General features: G+C 37.6%; 4 protein-coding genes across 4 annotated transcripts in view; 3 read left to right on the forward strand and 1 right to left on the reverse strand.

The window, feature by feature from the left end:
- Positions 1–22,412, reverse strand: part of SOD1 (superoxide dismutase 1) — a 1,049,346-nt gene that overhangs the window by 915,707 nt on the left and 111,227 nt on the right. The gene's annotated exons all lie outside the window — the stretch shown is intronic.
- The window catches only part of TIAM1 (TIAM Rac1 associated GEF 1), a 1,375,699-nt gene that overhangs the window by 804,449 nt on the left and 548,838 nt on the right, over positions 1–22,412 (forward strand). The window lies entirely within an intron of this gene.
- LOC126951713 (keratin-associated protein 21-1) lies at positions 11,890–12,602 on the forward strand. Its single transcript, XM_050786117.1, has one exon. The coding sequence runs from the start codon at positions 12,025–12,027 to the stop codon at positions 12,280–12,282; it is 258 nt and encodes an 85-aa protein (XP_050642074.1). The 5' UTR covers positions 11,890–12,024; the 3' UTR covers positions 12,283–12,602.
- LOC126951709 (keratin-associated protein 6-2) lies at positions 20,330–20,702 on the forward strand. The gene has a single exon (XM_050786113.1). The coding sequence runs from the start codon at positions 20,330–20,332 to the stop codon at positions 20,642–20,644; it is 315 nt and encodes a 104-aa protein (XP_050642070.1). The 3' UTR covers positions 20,645–20,702.

Raw genomic sequence — 22,412 nt, forward strand, 5'->3', positions numbered from 1 at the left:
CCCTAAGAGGTAGGTACTTCCGTTATATTCATTTTAAGATGAGAAAACTGAGGCACAGACAAATGAAATGAATTGTCCAAGATTTTAGAGCTAATTAGTGGCAGAGGCAGAGTTGAAGACAGAATCCATGTTCTTAAGTGCCACACTGAGATGCCACTCTTGCAGCAGCACGCTAGAGCTCACTGTGAGATGCCTCTCTTGCAGCAGGATGCTAGAGCTCACTGTGAGATGCCTCTCTTGCAGCAGGATGCTAGAGCTCACTGTGAGATGCCTCTCTTGCAGCAGGATGCTAGAGCTCACTGTGCTGGCTTGTGAAGGCTAATTGTGTATATCTCGTCTCAGCTCCACAATCAGTGACATCATGTTGGTAGTTTGAAACTGGCTAAGAGGGAAGTATTTATTTATTTACTTTTTCCCAGTAAGTGCATTTACCAGCACCTTACTGGCAGGTTATGATACAGATGTGATAATATTTCTAATGTTTATGCAGAGGGTGCTTTGGAAAAAAATCAAAAAAGAGACATCAAAGTTAGAGATGATGGGGAGTGGAAAGTTCCAGGAGACAAGAAGATCATCCTTGAAGGATGAATGGGAGGTAGACTGTTGGATGATTGGAGAAATGATCAGAGGGACCGATAAAAGGAGAAGGCATCAATAACATGCCATCTTATTGACAGAGGTCTGGTCTTTACTGGAAGAGTCAGATTAGCAGAGGCTGTCAGAGGTTTCCCTTGCAAATAGTCACAGAATTTGGGTAACTTGAAAGGCTTGGTTAAAAGATATCACATCAGCTCATCTGCAGCCATCAATCAACTTGCCATACCAGCTGGAAATGGGAACAGGGAAGACCATTAGGAAAGGATGATGCATCAAGATTCATGAAAATTACTTTAAGAGGCACCCAGTGCAGGCAATAGTTCCACAGAGATGCTAAGTGCATTGGGAACTATTCATTGTTGAATGTTGAGAGACTCTAAAGTATGCAGGGATTTCTTTGATAGCTGGAAATTTTTTTTAATGGAATGATTTTTTTGGGGAACTAGTTATCTTTTTCTTATGACAAGTCTTTAGTAAGAGGCTGGGAAACCATCTTGTAAGACATGGGTCCAGAGAAGAGTGAGCTCTGGATCTGAAAGCTGTTATGGAGACACTTAGGAGCTGGGAGACCTCAGGAAAAACTCATTCTTATCCAGTCTCATTTTTATCCTTTCTGTAAAACTGGAATTAAACTAACCGTGCTGCCTTTTACAATACTTTTACAAGGATCAAATATAATATATATAGAATATATGTATTTGATATATATATAATATATATATATTTTCACTGCATTCACAAAGTCCATGAATTGGTGACTGAGACCATGTGTTATATGTAACCATGTGAGATATATATATATATATATATATATATATATATATAAAATAGTTTTGAAGAAAGACTTGCTTAATTAATTAAGCATACATAGATTTTTCTGTTGGAGAGTATTTTTCCTGGTATGAGCGAATGACTCAATAGGTTATTGACTTAGGTTCTCAACGTCGCTGGCATTCATTGGTGAGTTGCCACAAAGAAAAAAATGTACTTAGTATCATGTCATACTGCCCTTTCTATATACTACACATAATAATGTTTTTAGGTCAGAAGTATTTAACATCTGTTTCCACCACAGTTAATAAACTTCAAACTATGCCATGATGTCAAACCTAGTGACATACTGTTGAGCATTTATGTTTGGTAATAAATTATTGTACAAAATGCTCCAGGCAATATGGCATAACACTTAACAAGGATTTGTTTATTGTCTGAGTGTTTGGTCATTTTGTTTTATTTGTTATCAAAATATTAATTAAGATATATTATAATAAAATAACCAAACTTTAATAGAGACCAATTTAATAATATGTTTGGAATATATTTGAGAATATTCTGCAGCAAGACCAGTTGAGTGGTAACTGGAAAATATAGACTTTTGATCAGTTGTAATTTGTAAGGAATTCTGTATTTTCAAGGAAAAATGATGAGGTTAGGAGTTAAAATTCAGTAAGGGGATGGGGGCTTGTGTTGTGAAATGCTTCAAAGGGGTGAAATAATGATATGGTCTATTTAGTAACCAGGCAGCAGGGACGTCTTTGGTGACTTACTGAGAGCAGGCTTAGTTATATGATTGAGATAGAACACAAATTACAATTAATTGAGAAATTGATGAGTAAAAGGATGGCAAAATTCTGGGCACAGCCTACTTGTTGAAAAAACTTGGTGGTGAAGGGAAGCAACAAGGTGGAGTGAATGGTGGATGGGTGTGGGGGGTTAAGGACCAACTCCTGAAATATTAACAGAAACTTGAAGGTCTGAGAATGTGTGTTTTTTGCCACTTACATCCTCTTAACAAAGTCTGTAGGGCAATGGAACACGTTGGGCTTTATCTAGGGCCAGCTACATAATTTGCAGAGTCCAGTGTAAACAGAAAACATGCTCTCTTGACATGTCATGATGCTTTTTGTTCGCTATTAATGTCATGTGCTCTTGGGCGTGGGAATACCTGTTGGGTGAGTCTAGATCCTCATAGTTGTTCCATCTTGACCTTTTCCATGCCTGTGCTCAGGCTCCTTTTGGGGAAAGAAGGTGGCAGCAGTCACTGAGTGATGGAGCTGAAAACCAAAGACCTGTTCTGGTGGTGGGCTGGAGATGAGAGGTGGGACTGTGTGTGAGCTGACACCCCACCCCAGCACATGTTCCATTGCCCCACAGACTTCATCAATGAACCACAAATTCAAAGATAAAAGTATTAAGAACTTAAAGCTGGGGGCTGTAGAGCATTAAACTCCAAGCACAGGAACCTTTCCTGAGCACTGGCCTTATAAACTGCACGGATTGCAAACCAGTATGATTGGCTCTGATTGTGCCTTACATACGGCGTGCTCTCAATCCATGATGGATAAATTGAATTGATTGGTTTAATGACTATGTAGTGAAATATCCAGTTAAATTTGTGCAAGTAAATATCACCATTCCGTACTTGTCTAGGGAGAAAGTAGGGAAGAGTTTGCTATGTGGAAGGATTCATGGAATTTTAAAGAATTGCATATGTGTTGGATTTTATTTTATTTTATTTTATTTTGCACAGAGAAAGGCACAGACAATAATGAGGGAAGTCCAAATCTCAAGATGGCTTTTGCTTCATGGCTTAATTATATATGATCATGGTTGAAGATTATACACTTTTACACAGGCTTAGACCCATAATTTAAAAAACAACAACAAAAAACTATACTCATTTTCTCTTAGCCCTATCTTTACCTAACTCTTCTTTCAGGAAGAAGAATTGTAGACAATTCTGACCCTGAGCAGCATGACTGGATGGGCAAATGATAATGCTGCCTTGTTCGTTAAGGGAGACTTAGAACTCTTAGAAGGCAGAGGTAAAAATGGTCAATTTGCGTTTGTCTTATACAAACCTATGAAGGTCAAAGTGAAATGTAAGCAAGGATCTATTAGCATCAAAAAACAAGTCATAGATATTCACAATTTATGGAATGGTAATATTGGCATTTCAATGTTTTTAAGAAAGCTGATTTTTTGGATTCTGCTCTCTTTTTAAGTCACACTCAAAGAATATGGAATTTGGAGTCTGATGACTAAGTTATACTTCTGTCACTACACAGCTGTGTGGTTCTGGCCAAGTCACTTGATTTTATTTAGAAAAAAAACTCTGGACAAAAAAAAATCTCTTAACAGGAATTAAAATCCCTGTTAAGTAGGATTAATATTATTCTATATATTTACATATACACATGTACACACACACGGACCCAGACAAAATTTCATGGCCACTTCATTTAGTTAGAGGACAAACCACATATTTTGGTCTACGTAGGGTCATGAGTCACATGTGAGATGTTTTTAATAGAAGAGCGTTGATGAAAAAGAAGCCCGTATTGCTCCAGGCTCATTATCAACTAGAGACAAACCCCAGGTAAAAGTACGTTAGAAGAGCCTTTCTGACAAAATTGGAGTGACCTCCTAACAAAACTGGAGTGCCTAGTTAAAATGAGCTCCTTTGAAGCAGATTGCTATGAGACTGACCAGGTGGATTCAGTGTGTTTCACCCATCCCTGATTGTATGTGAAGGTCTGCGATTGTGGGGACCATTCAGACATGCAGAATTACCCCTTATAATTCATTGACATTCACCTCCTAACACCGTGAATTGCTACTACTATGGCGATCCCTGTGGAGGCTGTGGATATAGCCCTGGCTCTGGCTGTGGCGGTGGGTCAAGCTACGGCCGTGTCAATGGCTGTCATTCTGGCTGTGTTTGCAGTGGCTAATTATCTATTTTGCTACAGAGCATGCTAGACCTCTTTCTGTTAGAAAATCACTATCAGAGCATTATTTGCTGCTGAAGTGACAATAGGATGACAGCTGTGACTCTATTTAAATCCCTTTGAACTATTTTTGCCATAGATAGAGGTTTGATGTTAATGGAAGAAAGATTATATGCCAACTGTTTCCTGAAATTTAACCCTTAAGTTTCATGGTTTCTTCCAATGGTATGACTATGGCCATGAGCATTTGTGCTCTACGTGGCAAATCAGTTTCCCAATAAAATACATTTTTGAATCTATCAAGTCTGTGTCATCCATCTTATTTAAAATCATCCATTACTATAGATTTTGTGACCTTCCTGTTTTATTGTCATTTCATGTGTGTGGTTACCTGTGACTTTACCATTTTTCAGACATTTATCCAAGTATTTTTCTTCAGTAAGTTACTATTTGGTGATTACATCAGAAATAACAGAAGCACATGCTTATATAGGCAATTGCACAGGATTCAGAATTGTGTTTATGGAAATCTGTAATATCTTGTAGGGTGGATTGGAAAGGAAGAAACATGAGCCTAGGAGAATTCGGGAAGATGTGATGTGGGCCTGAATTGAGTTTTGTCACCAATAAAGGGAAGAAAGTGATGGACTTACGAAGCAGTCTGAAGGCCAAGTATTTCAGCCTTGGACATGATGAAAGAGGAAGGTAGATGAGATGCCCAAGGAAGAGAAACTTAGTAGAAATGCATCCTTGTAATCTTTTGTGAGGAAAGATATTAGACTTGTGCGGGAAGAAGTGACATGGGTTACATTTAAAGGTTTATAATATGGCAGGAGGGTTGGATTTGCTTCTTGTCTCCAGAGATCAGAATTGGGACTAATGGGCAATAGCCTCTAATTTTTTTTACAAGTATATCCCTGAGAGCTAAATTGGCTATTCCACGGGAATATAGGTGATGAAAACTTCCCAATCACAGGTAAGACAGACAAAATCACCAGAGTGAGAACTGCAGAATAGCTGGTGACCTAGTGTTCGTTCTGGTCCCGAAATTCTGTGAACTTCACATCAAGAATGACCCAGAACTGTTGAGCCTGATGAGCGAGAAAATGATGCCAGTAATGACAGAGACAAGACAGTAAAGGAGACAGGAGAGTCAGTTTTTCACAAGGCGAAGTATCTTACATAAATTGAAAGAAAGTCATGGCTGGTGTGAAATCTCAATAATTCTTCAAATAAAATTAGGTCTTCTGTGTACTCAGTACTCAGCAGTGTAGAAAGTAGTTGTTATTCAACTTAGAGGCTAAGAAAAGAGAGAAATAGCTCATGTTATGGTAGATGTTTTGGAGAATTTCCTTCCTTCCTTCCTTCCTTCCTTCCTTCCTTCCTTCCTTCCTTCCTTCCTTCCTTCCTTCCTTCCTTCCTTCCTTCCTTCCTTCTTTCCCTCCCTCCCTCCCTCCCTTCCCTCCCTCCCTCCCTCCTTCCTATCTACCTGCTTGCTTACCCATCAACTATCTATCCAAATGGGGTCAGTCCTCAGTGGATCAGTAGTCTTATTTAAGTTATATGATGGTATTACGAATAGAAAGAAGTTATTGTTTTTATAGTGATAAATATAAAAGTTTTAAAATACAGAGGGATTATTTAGTGGGAAGATAAGAAAGATTTGCAAGAAGAGGGGCATTCGAATTGAGGCCTGAGGCATGAACAGGAATGGCCAGTGTGATAGGGCAGCAGAACAAAAAGCCATCTTCTTATGCATTTATGACAGTATTGGCAAAACTGCAATAACCAAGCAGATTTATAGAGGAAATTCGTAGCCTTTCTCTAGTCTAAGAAGGGTACCCAGAGAGCAGCACAGACCTCATCAATGATCTGGAAGGCCTGGCCAGGAGGGGCACTTGATGGATTACACTCATCTGCTGTGTGACTTTGGGCTAGTGACTTAATCATCTTGGGCTTCAGCTTCTTTCCTTAAACACTAGTTCAAGTAGTACCTGCCCTATTCATTTCACCAGATTGTGAGAATGAATTGAAGACATGTATGTAAAGACACTTTACTAACTACAATATAGAAGGACAGGTTAGAGAGAACTTTTTCATTGTTTAATGAAAGTTTAGACAAGAAAACTCTTGGAATTGAAAGCTAGAAAAAAATTACTGTACAGTAAGTGGGGAAATTTATGTACATCCCAAATTATGGAAATCTCTAAAACATATCTCCTATTAATATTTAGGATTTACTGTATAGTACATCCTTGATCTTCACTAAAACTCTTACTGTGAGATGACACTCAATGAAGCTATCAAAATAGCCATAGTCCTAAAAATAAAATATTTTTGTATTATAGGCTGATCTTTTGACTCTAGGGGTATGCCAAAAACAAAAACAAACACAAACAACAACAACCACAACAAAAATCACATGAGCTTCCTTTATGTAATACATGATTGGTAGCTAAATATGTTTTCAAGTGATATGCTTTATAAATAAAATCATCTTATAATTGCTGAGTTTGAAAACACGCATGATGCTATTCCTAATGACATACGGATGACACTGTATGTTTAGTAATAAATTACTATACAGAGTGGCTCCGTCAGGGTGTACAAAAGCTACTGGGAGGATAATTTATTTTCTGTGGGGTTTTGCTTCTTCATCATAGAAAAATTTTACATTAGAGCATGTATGTATATACCATAGGACAACTTCCTTTAAATTACAAAGTTGTCACATTAAATTCTGATAAAATCAGCATTTCAGTAAAAATAAGTATGGATATTCAAAAAGCTGTTATTAGACAAAAATTCAAAACTATGGTATGAGAAAAATACAATCAAAGGAATAACATTTACAGAATATAGTTCCTGACCTAAAGCACTGCATAGGCATGAAACCTATGAAAAAGGATGTGAGAAAGCTTAAGATTCCATTTTAGAAAGAAGAAACTGGTGTTCAGAGAACTTAAACGTATATCCACATATCTTATGGCTTATAAATGCCACACAAACAATGGAACATATGTTTGACTTAATCATCTTTTTTATGGTAGAGAAATATTAAGTGCAAATTATGTGCCAAACATGTATTCAGAGCTGGATTTTCAGGGAATGTGGATAGTTTCTGCCCTTATGAAAGAGCGTCCAGAGATCTGAGTGGAAAGGATTAGAGGTAATGCAATCTTGATAGAAGACCTTTTCAATAACTCAGGGGTATTGTGTCCTGGAAGTGAGTATTGGCAGTAGTGTTGAAAAGCAAAGTGTCTATTCCAGGGAATGATGCGAAGTAGAATTTATAATTTTGAATTTCAAGGATAATAGAAAAAGAAAGAAACCTAGGGAAAAGAAAACAATTGGAACAGAGATTCATTTTCTTTATGCTTATTTTTAGGGATGAAACATAGCAGAGTGATTAGATAAGGCCAGTGACAGACAGCAGAAAAAATAGGAAGATTTCTCGACTGAAAGAAAAATGTCTCATAATAAAGATTATCAGAAAATGAAATTGGCGGCTTTGTGAAAATCCCTGCTGAAGGCATTTAATAAAGTACTGGATCACCACTCATTCCTTTGTTGTCAAATTCGAGCACCCAGGAGAAGAATTGATCTTCCTGAGTACATATTCTGTTCCAACTTGGATTTTGTGGCTGTTATAGTAAAAGTAACTTAAAAGTATAGAGTCAGTCTGATTCTGACAATGATTTAAATGAAACTTAGACAAGTGAGATAAGTTAAAAACAAAGAAACAAGAAAAAACCCACTTTTTTGGACTGTGTGTTTGGTGATAGAATGGTCAGATGCTGGGCATAAAGTAAGAAGAAAGGGTTAGTTTGGATTGGACACCTGTAGTTTTAGAAGCCTACTTGTAGATGTATAGCTATAAATCAGGGTTTCTAGACCTCAGTACTCTTTGTTGTTGGGGACTACTCTATGCCTTGTAGGATTAGCTACTTCCCTGGTTTCTACTACTAGATGCCAGTAATGCCAGTAACTTCTCCCGCTCTCCCAAGTCGTGACAACTGAAAATGTCTCCAGACATTACTAAGTGTCTCTGAGGGCAAAAAAACCATCATTGAGAACCACTGATATGGGTGTGCACTAGCTCCATTGTGTCTGTTTTACTTGTAGTGTGGAAAGAAATGAGCCCTAAAATAGGGGCAGTAAAAAGGTAGGTTGCTCCTAAGAGGAACAGAGGTCATTTTGTGGGGGGGCCACTTTATTAATGCAAATGCTTGACCCTGAGACAAAAACCACATATGATCTATCTTTGAAAACTTTAATTTCCCAAGACAACATCTTTCCTATGGCATGGGCCTAGTTAGTGTTTGTGAAATTCAACTGAGTTGTTTAGTGGATGCCTAGAAAGCAAAGCAACCAACAAAAATGTTTAAGTGCATATTAAAATTTTAAAACTAAAATTGGATATGAGGAAACCCAATGTGGAAAAAGCAGAGATTCTTTGTGAATCAGTGAAATCTTTGTGAATCTTTGTGAATTCAGTGAAAACTGAATGCATTTTAGTTAGAAGAGAGGAAGCAGGTAAATGGATTTGTGGTCTTGTTCTCTGGATTAAACCTGGTGTTAGAACTTCAGGAGAGGACTTTAGGCATACAAGGATACAGGAAAGATGGGAAGCACTGTTGATTAAGACACCAAGGCACTGGAAGCCCTGACATTGTTTTCATCTCTCTCTACATCTAGATTTGCTTCAAGAACCAGTGAGCTTTGGAGTTTGTAAATATTCTCTTAAATGAAGTTCATAGTGTTTCAGTGTAAGTTCTTCCAGTATGGTCATATGAACAGGAGTGCAAAAGGAAGTGAAAAGCAGGAGTTTGCATATTTACTTGATTCCAACAGGACCATACTGCACAGAGAATGTTATTGACAGCTGTGTACCCCATGGAAGAACCAAGGAGAAAGGGAGATCTCAGGTCAAGGCAAGCTGCTCAGTTCTGCATAGCATCTCGTTTCTGCTGAGTTCTGTATCTTTCCTATAATACCAACAACTAGGAGCAGGTGTCTGTGAGATCACTTCCCACTAATCTAACTCACCTGGATTATTACAAGGACCATCAGTCATTATAAATGTCTGAAGAACCGTGATAAATAACACGGAATTCTAGTCTTAATCTGTATTATGGATGGATAAATGTTTCAGTCCTTTACTGATAGGAATGAAAAGTTGAAGTTTATTGAAAAATATTTTTTCCCTTGAATCCTTTGCTTTTCTAAGTACTTTTAGTACACCAGATGCATGTTCTGTATCCTGCAAGTGGAGAGATAAGTTGCTTGCTCGTGTAAATTTACAGTTGAGGTAATGGATGGTAACATATATATAGTTTTATACACGAATACACGTACACACACACCTATATAGCAGATACATAAGTAATAGGTCCAAGCACTAATTACAGGTATCCTCGGGTTGCAGAATCACCATGGTCCTACTAGGACTATAAAGACAAAATTTTTTTAAATATTAGAGAAAATAAAGATGCCGTACACTTTAGACAATTTTGAAATGTCATAGAAATTTTATGGCTGAACACCAGTTCCTGAATTCTGACCATGTTTTCAGCCTCAGTAGAAAAAATATTCTTTGTGGCATCAATATCGTTTGCTACAGTCATACCTAGACTAGACCCAAATTGAAGCTACAGTGGCTTCAATTTGGATCTAGTCTTTGACTCCTATTGACTTTTAAGTTCCTCTTATGTAAAATGTGTATTGGGTCTCAGGTTTGCCTGGAATTTCTATGTGAAAGGTATAGTCTCTTTCCTCAAGAATATCACGCTTTTATTAGTAAACAAGATAAAGTTTCAACAAAGTATTAAGAACTTAAAGCTGGGGGCTGTAGAGCATTAAACTCCAAGCACAGAAACCTTGTCTGAGCACCGGCCTTATAAACTGCACGGATTGCAAACCAGTATGATTGGCTCTGATTGTACCTTACATATGGCGTGCTCTCATTCCATGATGGATAAATTGAATTGATCGGTTTAGTGACTATGTAGTGAAATATCCAATTAAATTTGTGCAAGTAAATATCACCATTCCATACTTGTCTAGGGAGAAGGTAGGGAAGAGTTTGCTATGTGGAAAGATTCATGGAATTTTAAAGAATTTCATATGTGTTGGTCTGCATATAGGAGCAAACAAGAGAATCTACTTGTGAAGTAGAATTTATAGTTTTGAATTTCCAGGATGAAAAAAACAGAAAGAAACTCAAGGAAAAGAAAAAATTGAGACAGAGATCTATTTTCTTTTCGCTTTTCTTCGGGACGAAACATAGCAGAGTGATCAGATGAGACGAGTGACTGACAGCAGAAAAAAAGGGAAAGATTGCCAACTGAAGGGAAAATGTAATCCGCAGTAGCAATGAGGAAAGGCATCCTGAAGAAAGTGATTCCAGATCTGAGTTTTGATGTATAAACAGAAGGTTTTTGGTTGATAATTGAGGGTGACAAGAAAAATACTAATGGCAGAAAAAAAATGATACTCATTTTCCTCTTTCATATCTTGAAAAGGTAAGTGTGATAGAGAGGATTATTGGGAAGAAAGAGGGCACCTTGTATTTCAAAATCACAATGAACATTTTTGTGGAAGATTGAGAACTCGTAATAAGTGGGTAATTGAGAATTTTGAATGAGTAGCATGAAATGCATGTATGGAAAGGGGACACTATTTTTGTGCTACTTTATATCATAGAAGTGTTAGTTGTTAAAGGTGGGTTTTTGCTGTCAGCAACCTAAAATTGTCCACTCTCCTTTAGCTTCTGAAGTAAATATTCAAGGAATAGTAGTGAAAGGAGAAAAAAATCGTTTATTAAATTCTAGGAATGTACCCGTATTTCATCATGCAAAACTTGGATGAAATCTGTATTGGAGGAAAGAACTGGAGTTTCTGGTTGAACGATTTTTTTTTAAATTCCTTATCCAAATGAAGCTGCTTAGGGTTTAAAAGGCTCCTCGATGACAGTTACTTACATAGCTTAAGAAATGGGAGAAAAGGAGTGCTTCTCTGCCTCCCGAAGGTCTTGGTTTGCCTGGTGTATGGAAGGAAAATGTAAAAAGCACCTGCGGGTAGCATACTGTCTGGCTTTGAATGATCAGATGTGAATATGTTTCTTGGGATTTGAGGGAGGTCGGACAAGGAGTAGATGTGGAAGTGCAGAGTGAGTTGGGGAAAGAAGCCTGGCAAGAAGTTGTAATGATTCAGGAAAGAGAATAGAGGTGTCTCCTTCCCTATGGGTAGAGGTAGACATTTTAGGAAAAAAGAGAGAGAGAAAAAATGGATAAAATTTTGTTATGATCCCCCAAAACTTGTTATGTAAGATATGTATTTACTGATAGGAGATTTTGAAAATCAGTATTAGCTTTATATTTGGGCACATGATTTCATCGAGACAGTTCTTTGGCAGAGCAGATTAAAACGATGCTCCTGAAATGAAACTAGAGTCTCCAAAATAATTGGCTCATTTTAAGCAAAATATTATGCTTATAATTTATGTGGAATATAAATTGATGGTCAACAGTGACTGGCACATAATAGCTGTTCAAATATTTGTTGGCTAAGTCAGGGAGTGAATGGTATGCTTTGGCAATTACTGACAGTATATAAAGGTCTCAGGGAAGCAGAAGACATCCACACCTCAGAAGCATCTTCTTGAAACCCATCTCAATCCTCTCCTCTTGACAACATGTGTTACAACTACTATGGCAACTCCTGTGGCTATGGCTCCGGCTATGGCTGTGGCTATGGCTCTGGTTATGGGTGCGGCTATGGCTCCGGCTATGACTGTGGCTATGGAACTGGCTATGGCTGTGGGTATGGCTGTCGGTTTGGCTCCCGTTATGGCTGTGGTTATGGAACTGGCTATGGCTGTGGATACAGCTCTGGCTCTGGCTACTGTGGCTACCAGCCATTTTGCTTTAGAAGATGCTATTCTTCCTGCTAAAACATCACTGTCAGACGACCATTTGCTTCTAAAACGACACGTCTAAAGATAATGCTGATTCAAGGATTCATACTCCAAGATTTCTATATCCAAGAATTACATGCTTGACAGAGTTTTGGACCTCTAGCCTCACATTTCTTTGAATGAAATCACGGCCATAGGATCCATGGTGTCATCTGACTGTTTTCCAAATGTTATCTTTTGCTCCCTTAATCTCTGATTCTCTGTTATGACTGCAGAGAATGACTGTTAATGATCATAACATCCACAGTTGGGGAAGTCAATCTTTTGCAATAAAAATGGTTCTTTATTTCTAAAAATCTTTGTGTACTTGCTTATGAATTACTCCTTTCTTGAGTTGTTTTAGTATCTCTTGAAAATTGGGCTAACAGTATGTTGGCTGAACCTTAGGTATTTCCTTGATATATTGCAATTATTTCCTCTTATACTTGCATCATAAATAATGTCTTCTCTACCTGCTTCTCATATCCCACATGCTCAGGCTCTCACATGCCCAAGCACAAATCACAGATTATTTCAGAACTGTGCTTTGGAAATGGCACTGAGTGTCTAGAATGGAGCTGGAGGGGGAAAGGGAGGGGAATTGACACCAATTCAGGATGTTATGACAAAAGTCTCAGGGAGGAGATATAGCCTGAGTGCTTAAAGAAGTAATGTAATCTCATCACTTTGGGAGGCCGAGGTGGGTGGATCACCTGAGGTCAGGAGTTCGAGACCAGCCTGGCCAACATCGTGAAACCCTGTCACTACTAAAAATACAAATTATTAGCGGGGCTTGGTGACGCATGCCTGTAATTCCAGCTACTCAGGAGGTGGAGATGGGAAAATTCCTTGAACCCTCAGCAGGCAGAGGTTGCAGTAAGCTGAGATTGCGCCACTGCACTCCAGCTTGGGTAACACAGTGAGACTCCATCTCAAAAAAAAAAAAAAAAAAAAAAAAAAAGAAAAAAAAGTAATGCAATAGAAGAGATCACTTCCAGGATTGTTGAAAATTTTGAGTCAGGCTCAAGTGTTAGGCATGAGGAATAAAAACCTAAAAAAGGGTAAGTTAGAAAAAAAAGTATACTATCAAATTTATCTACATCTGACAAAAGCACAAATATATTTGTTTGCTTACATGGAGGTTGAGAAATGTGATTTAATTCACTTAACAAATAGTTTTGCATAGACACCATCCTAGACACTGAAGACACAGAAGAAAAATTATTATAAGCAAATGTCCTGCTCTCAGAGTGTTTATAGTCTAACAGATGAAGGTTTAAAACAAAAATAAGCTGGGCGCAGTGTCTCACGCCTGTTAATCCCTGCACCTTGGGAGGCTGAGGTGGGCAGATCACTTGAGGTCAGGAGTTCGAGACCAGCCTGGCCAAGATGGCGAAACCCCGTCTCTACTAAGAACACAAAAATTAGCCAGGCGTGGTGATGGGCGCCTGTAATCCCAGCTACTTGGGAGGCTGAGGCACGAGAACCACTTGAACCTGGGAGACGGAAGTTGCAGTGAGCCAAGATCGCATCATTGCACTCCAGCCTGGGCAACAAGAGAAAACTCTGTAAAAAAAAAAAAAAAAAAAAAAAAAAGAATAATAAAAAAAGCAAAAACCAATTATGATAAATTCAGACCGATAATTGCTCTAGAGGGAATAAAGCAGCTTAATGGAGAGGAGATGAATGTTTGAAGTACTGGAGAGACAGCTCAGGGAAGTATTTTGAGATTGTGACATTTGAGCTCATAATACAACATTTTCAGCAGCAAAGAAAGACTAAAAAGGACAGTAGTAAGTACCAAGAGGGAGAGCAGTTCATTAAGTTTTGGAGATGATGAAGGTGATGACACAGTTTTCAGTTAGAAAAGAGCAAGGTCTAGTATCTTAATGGAGTTCTTTTTAGATTGGGGTGGTCATAAAAATGAGATTAAAGGGTTTATTCTAGTTTCCTGGCTGACTTTCTGATGTGGAGTGTTTACTGCTTCTTGGATTCTGATTTTAGTGTCCTTTCCTCCAGTTCTAGACCATCCAAACTCTATCATTTAAATCTTACAACAGAGAGTCTTCTGGATTCAGTAGAAACTTCTTACAGTCAGCAGTAATAATGGTATCCCTGTTTCATCCACACACCAGGGACCGTTACACCAAGTCTGGCTCTCTGAGGTCCCTGGAGCTGGGTGACCCCACAAAATGTCTGACTCTAAGAAAGATAGCCCTACAATCAATATCAGCCCAGGAGGAAGGCTACATCCAGGATGGAATCTGTCCAACTGATGGACAATTGGGGTTTCTTCCAAGAGCAGGATACCTTTCACATCTGGAGTATTTGTGAGTCAGATCTGCAGACAAACTGTGCTTTCTGAAACTCTGAGGTTATTATAGTATTGCAAGCAGTGGATAACACTTAACATATCTTCAAAACCTGAAATATTGTGGCTATCCCAGTTTAAGAAAATTTTGAGACATTCAGCTTGTGTGAAATGAGAAAATGGTGATAATGGTAACAGAGACAGAAATGATAAAATTAGAGAAGGTTCGTGTGTGTGTGTGTGTGTGTGTGCACACTTGTGTAGGTGTGGCCTGTTTGGTGGAGGTTGGGAAAAATGGATATGTGAATTCACATGTGTAATCACATTATGGAGGGAAGGAAAAACTATTTATATTTCACAATACTTTCTGTGGTCGGAAAATGATTTAAGCTTCAAAGCTCCTTCATAAAGAAACACAAAAGTCCTTTTTTTGGAATATGTTATTACATATTGTAGAGGATGTAAATTATAAAATCTAAATTGTAAAATTTGTTCTTTTAGTTATTTAACAAACATTAAGATTCATGTTTCAGCTATGTGATGTGATTGGTGTGGAGACAGAGAGATAAAACACATAGTCCCTTCTAAGAATTCAAAATCTTCAGCGGGACACAAAATACTAAATCATACATAGCAGGTATGCTTGCAGGTATGATGGCGTTACCAAGAAGAGCTCAAGGGGGAAACTTAAATCCGAATGTGGAAAGAGAAGGCTCGACAAGGGTCAGAAATTGTTTCCAAAGAATGATAGGAAGAGAACCATAAAGGATGAGGTAGATTTGGTCAGTTACAAGAGACGGAAATTGGAATTCAAGGCCAACAAATTCAAGGAAAGAAGAAAATAAGCTGTCAGTTTATTGAAAGAGTAGGAGGCTCCACTGTGAAATTTTAATCAGTGTCCACTTCCATAAAAGAATTATCACGTCTCTTGAGTGAGCTGCACTGTCTGATATGGTGCTAGTAGCCAGCTGTTGAGCGCTCAAAATATGGATAGTTCAAAATGAAATGCACTGTAAGTGTAAAATACACAGTAGTTATCAAAGACTTAATAGAAAAAAGAATGAAAGTATCAAATACATTTAAATTATTTATTATATATTAAATGATAATATTTTGAGACATTAGGGTGAATATAATATGGTATAAAATTAATTCACCTGTTTCTTTTTATCTTTTTAAAATGTGGACATTGGAAAATCTAAATTTCTCAATATGATTCATGGTATATTTCTATTGTAGAGTGTTGTCTTAGAGGGCCAATCATAACAAACTGGCCAGGTAAGGACACTGGCTAGAAAGAGAAGTCACGTTAGGCCACTATCAAAGATTAGGAAGTCTAACCAGGTTATCCAGGTATAAGCAGTAGGTCAGCCTGAGGTAATAGGACCAGTGTTGCCAGTGCTGCAGACTTCAGGGAGGAGCAAAGTCCCTGTATACACAAATTTTCCATCTGGGATAGTTTATTCAGTAAATCTGTGCCTTAGTTTGTTTTGTGCTGCTACAACAGAATACCCGAGACTGGGTAATTTATAATAAACAGAAACTTATTAGCTCATAGTTCTGGTGGCTGGAAAATCCAGTATCAAAGTGGTGAGGGTCTTCCTGCTGCATCAAAACATGGCAGAAGGCATCATATGGTGAAAGACCAAGAGAGGGCAAGAGAGAGAGCAAGATGGGGTGAACCCATTCCTGCAATAACAGACTTGCTCCTGTGATAATGGTTTTAGTCCATTTATGAGGGTGGAGCCTTCAAGATCTAAACACCTCATAATGGTCTTACCTCCCAATACCTTCCCAATGGCAATTAAGTTGCAACATGAGTTTTGAAGGGGGCAAACACTGAAACCACAGCAATGAGATTGATCAATGTCCCACCTGTTTAGATACAAAGATATAAATACCTACCTCACACTATATGCATAAGAAATTCCACATTGATTAAAGTTCTGCACATGAAAGTTAAATTATGAAAGTACTAGAAGCTGGTATAGAGTTTTAGGAATTTTGGCTAGGATTGTAAAGACCACAAAGAAAGAAAATCCAGATGGTAGAGGTGTAAGACAAAAGTTGCAAAATATTGGCAATTTTAGTCAAATGAAGTGCATATTTTCCATTTGAAAACCTAAAGGAAAAAATAATTTATGGGTCCTTCCTGAGCTTTAATATTCTTGCAGGGGTTAAATCGATTTGATTCTACCACTAAACAGCTGAGAGTCCTTGGGCAAGTGACAACTACCTGTGGCTTCTGTTTTCACATCTGTGATGTGTGTAAAAACAAAAACCATAGGTACATGGAAGTTACTTTACATCAATAATCATCAGAGAAATGCAAATCAAAATCACAGTGAGCTATCACCTCATACCTGGTGTGATGGGTATTATAAAAAAGATAAGAGATAACAAGCGTTGGAGAGGAAGTGCCATAAAAAACATTTGTGCACTGTTTTTGATGGGAATATAAATTCACATGGCCATTATGGAAAACAATATGGAGGTTCCTCAAAAAATGAAAATTAGAACTACCACATGATTTAGCCCTACTTCTCGGTTGATATGTGAAGGATACAAAATCAGTAGCTCAAAGAGATATATGCATTCCCATGTTTGTTGCAGCACTATTTACAATAGCCAAGACACGGAAACAACCTAACTGTTCACTAACGGGTGAAGGAAAAAATAAATTGTGGTGTATATTTGTAATGGAATATTATAAAAAGGAAAGAAATCCTGCCATTTGCAACAGCATAGATAAACATGGAAGACATTATGCTAAGTGACAAGTCAGCCAGAGAAAGACAAATGCTGAGTAATCTTACTAATATGTGGAATCTAAAAAAGTAGAACTCAAAAACAGAGTGGAATAGTGGTTGCCAAGGGGTCGAGGAGGTGGAAGAAATGGGAAGATGTTAGTTTAAGAGTACAAATCTTCAGTTACAAGAAGAATAAGTTCTGGAGATACAATTTACCTCATGGTAACTAACTATAGTTAGCAATACTGCATTGTATACTTGAAATTTGCAGAAAGGGTAGATCTTAATTGTTCTCACCACAAAACAAAATAAAAATGCCATTTATGTGATTATTGTGTTAACTTACTTGATTGTATCAATCATTTCTCAGTATTTATGTATATCAAATCATCATGTCATATAACTTTAGCTTATATGATTGTCTTTGTCCATTATGCCTCAATAAAGCTGGAAAATAACAAAAACACAACTTCTTACTTTACGTTATTTTCATAAGAATCAAACAAAGTAATAAATGTAAATGTGACTCAAAAATTATAACAGGATGTCTACTTTGGAAAATGTCTATTCATGTTCTTTGTCCACTTTTTTCATGAAATTATTTGTGTTTTTTTTTTTTTGGTGGTTGTTGTTAAAGTGTTTGAGTTTCTTGTACATTCTGAATATTAGCCCCTGTCAGATGCATAGTTTGCAAATATTTTCTCCCATTCTTCAGGTTGTCTTTTCACTTTGTTAATTATTTCTTTTGCTGTGCAGAAGCTTTTTAGTTTAATTAAGTCCCATTCATCTATTTTTGTTTTTGTTGCATACTTTTGAAGTATTAGTCATGGATTATTTGCCTTGACCAATGTTCAGAAGAGTTTTCCCTAGGTTTTCTTCCAGTATTTTTATTGTTTCAGGTCTTACATTGCAGTCTTTATTACATCTTGAGTTGATTTTTGTGTATGGTGAGAGATGGGGTCCAATTTCATTCGTCTGCATATAGCAATCCAATTTTCCCAGCATCGTTTATTGAAGAGGGTGTCCTTTCCCCAATGTATTTTCTCGTTGACTTAGTCAAAGAACAGCTGGCTATAAATATATGGCTTTATTTCCAGGTTCTCTCTTCTTTTTCAATGACCTATATATCTATATTTATACCACTACCATACTGCTTTGGTTACTATATTCTTGTATATATATTATACACATATACAATACTCTACATATAATGTTGTGTATACAATAAGTTTTGATAAATGAATTCGGTAACATTTTTTGGTAAAGTTGTTAGGTTTTTCTTTATTTAAGATCATATCATCGGCAAATAGACATGCTCAACATTGCTAACCATCACAGAAATGCAAATTAAAACCCCAGAGACATCAACTTATACCACTGAGAATGGCTGTTATTGAAATGAGAAAACATAACAGACATTGGTGAGGATGTAGAGAAAACTACAAAGGGAAATATAAATAATAATACTTATTATTGTTGTCTTTCTCATATAACATCCTCTAATTTAAAATAAAAACATTTACCGCTGGAAGAAATCTCATAGGCTTTCATTTAAGTTAGTGAGTGTCCCTAGTTTGTTAGATTCACAGAAAATAAAGACAAAGTTATTGACCATAAATAACTCACAATCATCTGAGGGAATCAGATAAATAAAATAAGAGTATGCCAGTATAACATATTGAGGACCATAATAGAATTGAGCAAATAGATCCCTAGAAGAATGGTGGAGTGATGCTTAACACTTATTGTGAATGCCCAGGAATGCTTTCATAGGAGATGTAGCCTAAGCTGTGCTTTGAAGGATCAACAGGATTTTGGCAGGTAAAAATTGGAAGTCAGTAGCAAAGACACGGAATCAACTTAAATTTCCATCAATGGTAGGCTGGACAAAGAAAACATGGTACATATACACCATGGAATACTATGCAGCCACAAAAAAGAACAAAATCATGTCCTTTGCAGAAACATGGATGGAGCTGAGGCTATCATCCTTAGCAGTAAACTAATGAAAGAACAGAAAACCAAATACTGGAAGTTCTCACTTATAAGTGGGAGCTAAATGATGAGAACACATGGGCACAAAGAGGGGAACAACACACAGGGGCCTACTTGAAGGGGGAGGGTGGGAGGAGGGAGAGAATGAGAAAAAATAACTTTTGAATACTAGGCTTAGTACCTGGGTGATGAAATAATCTGTACAACAAACTCCTGAGATACGAGTTTACATATATAACAAACCTGCACATGTACCCCTGAACCTAAAATAAAAGTTTAAAAAAATTTGATGAAGTAGGCAAGATGTTTCAAAGAAAGTAACACACTGAAAAGTTCCAAGAAATCTTAGGGTAGATTATGGTGCATTGGGCAAAATCCTGTTGCTTTTATTTTACTATATTGTATCAGACCTCTGTTTTACATCACTTCAGATCTTTGCCTCACCTGTCTCTTGCTCTAGCCACCACTGCAGTGGCCATCCTGCATGGGCTCCATCTACTTTCTTGCAAGTGTAACCTAAGAATGCCTCATTTTGTGCCTTTGCTGTTTGCTTCTCAACTCTAGTCTGGGAATTTCTTGTTGATTACTGAGATGGAAAATGCTGGGACATCTCCCAGTGCACAGGTATGTGTGTACCTGGAAGTACAGAAGAGATAATAGCCCCTGGAGTAAAAAAATCTAAATTAGGTTTGATTACACTCCACAAGGCATGCTTATTCCATGTGCGGGTTACAGCTGTTTCTTTACAATTCTCATGGCTGGCTAGGGGCAAATCCTGGTCATAATTACCTGAAACACTCATTGTCCTTAGAATGATGAACTTTTTAAAAATGTAAATTGCTGTTGTAATGAGGCCACAGAGTCTGTGTTGTGTGCTCCACCCACTTCTGGTTGTATATAAAGGTCTCAGGGCAGAAGATGACATTCAGACTTCAGAATCGCCCACCTGCTTCTCCACTGAACTACTAAACACCCATCTCTAGACACCATGTGTTGCAACTACTACAGAAACTCATGTGGTAGCTGTGGCTATGGCTGTGGCTACGGCTGTGGCTATGGCTGTGGCTACGGCTGTGGCTATGGCTCTGGCTACGGCTGTGGCTATGGCTGTGGCTACGGCTGTGGCTATGGCTCTGGCTACGGCTGTGGTTATGGCTCTGGCTACGGCTGTGGTTATGGCTCTGGCTATGGCTGTGGATATGGCTCCAACTATGGTTGTGGATACGGCTCTGGCTACGGCTCTAGCTCTAGTTGCTGTGGCTACCGGCCATTTTGCTATAGAAGATGTTATTCTTGCTGCTAGAAAATAACTGCTGTGGACCTTTTCTTCTAAAAGGACCATTTCAAGGCCATTTCTGTTTCAATGTCCTACAATTCCATCAGATTCTACGGAATAGAGAGCAGTCAGAACCTGCACAAAACAGATCATCTTATGAAATCCTGCTTACTATTGTGGGGGCCTGAGTTACCCCATGATGTTTCTGGAAGACAGAAGACCTAACTCTGGCCATGGTCCAAATGTAAACCTACTACCTTCTTATTTTATGTTTCTATATTGTAACTATTTCCAAATAAACATGTTTCATTGGTCCTAACAAGTTTTTCTATTTTTTTTTTTGTTTCAGGCATGCTATTGACTTACCCTTTTATCTTATATTTATTTCTATGATGTCTTCAAAGATTCAGTGGGCTGATGCTAAGCTGCTCTTTCTAATTGTGCTTTCCATTCTGCTTGGTCCATGCCTGTGACATACTAGATGTCACGTATTTTAAATATAGTCCCTGAAAAAATGGCTGCTTTTTGGCTGAGTCTTCTGTTCTTAATTCATTTTCATTAAGGGTTTGTTCTTAAGTATTTGTGTTTCATGACTCTGGGTCTATCCATTTTTTCCACATTAATGAGCAATAACGCACTCATCAATATATGTGCGTGCCCGCGCACACGCACACACACACACAGAATGCTATAGAAAAGCCTGCTTTAGGAAAATGCTAATGGCACAAAAATGGGTTGGAATGGAAGAGACAGAAAGGTTAAAATGTAAGTATAATAACGATTTGGATACTGGTTAAAGAGATCTGCACTTCAGTGTAGATAATGAAAAAAAACAGATGAACATCAGAGACTTGGTGAAGGTAGAACCTGTAAAATCTTAGACTTCAATAGAGAAAGAAAAAGGAGAAACATCTGGGGAAGATAATATCTACAAAGTATATATTTTTTCCTTAGCACTTAGAATTGTGGGGAATTTGGGGTCGTATATATAGTTATATATCTTCAGGACTGGTATTGCAAAATTAGTAAGACTAGTTTTGCAGATGTGCCCTGTGTTGTTGTTGAGAAACTAATTAGATTGAATGTGTAACAATGACATAAATTCCTCAACACAAGATCTCTTTTTAATATGTGACAGCATCTGAAACAAGAATTACTTCCTCATTAGGCGCTCTGTTTTTGGACGTATTTAAACCTCGGTTGGCTCTCTCTCTTACTGTTAAGAGTTATTCTAGGAGGAAGTTACAAAGTCAGAAAGAGGTATGGAATTAACTGATCTTATGTGTCCATTTTTACCTCCATCCTAATCTAGGATACTAAAGAAAGTGATTTGTGCTTTGAAACTTGATTGTGAAAATGGTGATGCTGATATAAAAAAAAATACAGAATGAGAACTTTTATGTTTCTATATCTGGAAGGAGGGGCCAATTGTAATATGTCTGGCTGCAGAAATCTAATACTCATTTGGGATATAAAAAGGCAGTCAGAACTGAAGTCAAGATTCAGCCACCCATGGTCAAATAAATTCTTTTCCCAGACACCCTTGATTCTTGAAAAAAAATTGAAGTCTTGAGAAGAGGTAGGGCAAAAGGGCATGGATGAAGAGATTGTTTTCTTGAAGGTGTAGAATCACTTCTAAATTAGATAACCGTGAAGTCTCATTTATCAAATATTTATTGAGCTCCTAATAAAACACATTTCATTATGTACTATGAACAGTGAAGTAAAATATTTCATCCTTGCTTTCCAAAAGCATAGGAAAGGCATACAAGACCACAGGCTACAAAGATTGGAG

This window comes from Macaca thibetana, chromosome 3, assembly GCF_024542745.1.
Source record: "Macaca thibetana thibetana isolate TM-01 chromosome 3, ASM2454274v1, whole genome shotgun sequence".
Taxonomy (NCBI): Eukaryota; Metazoa; Chordata; class Mammalia; order Primates; family Cercopithecidae; genus Macaca; species Macaca thibetana.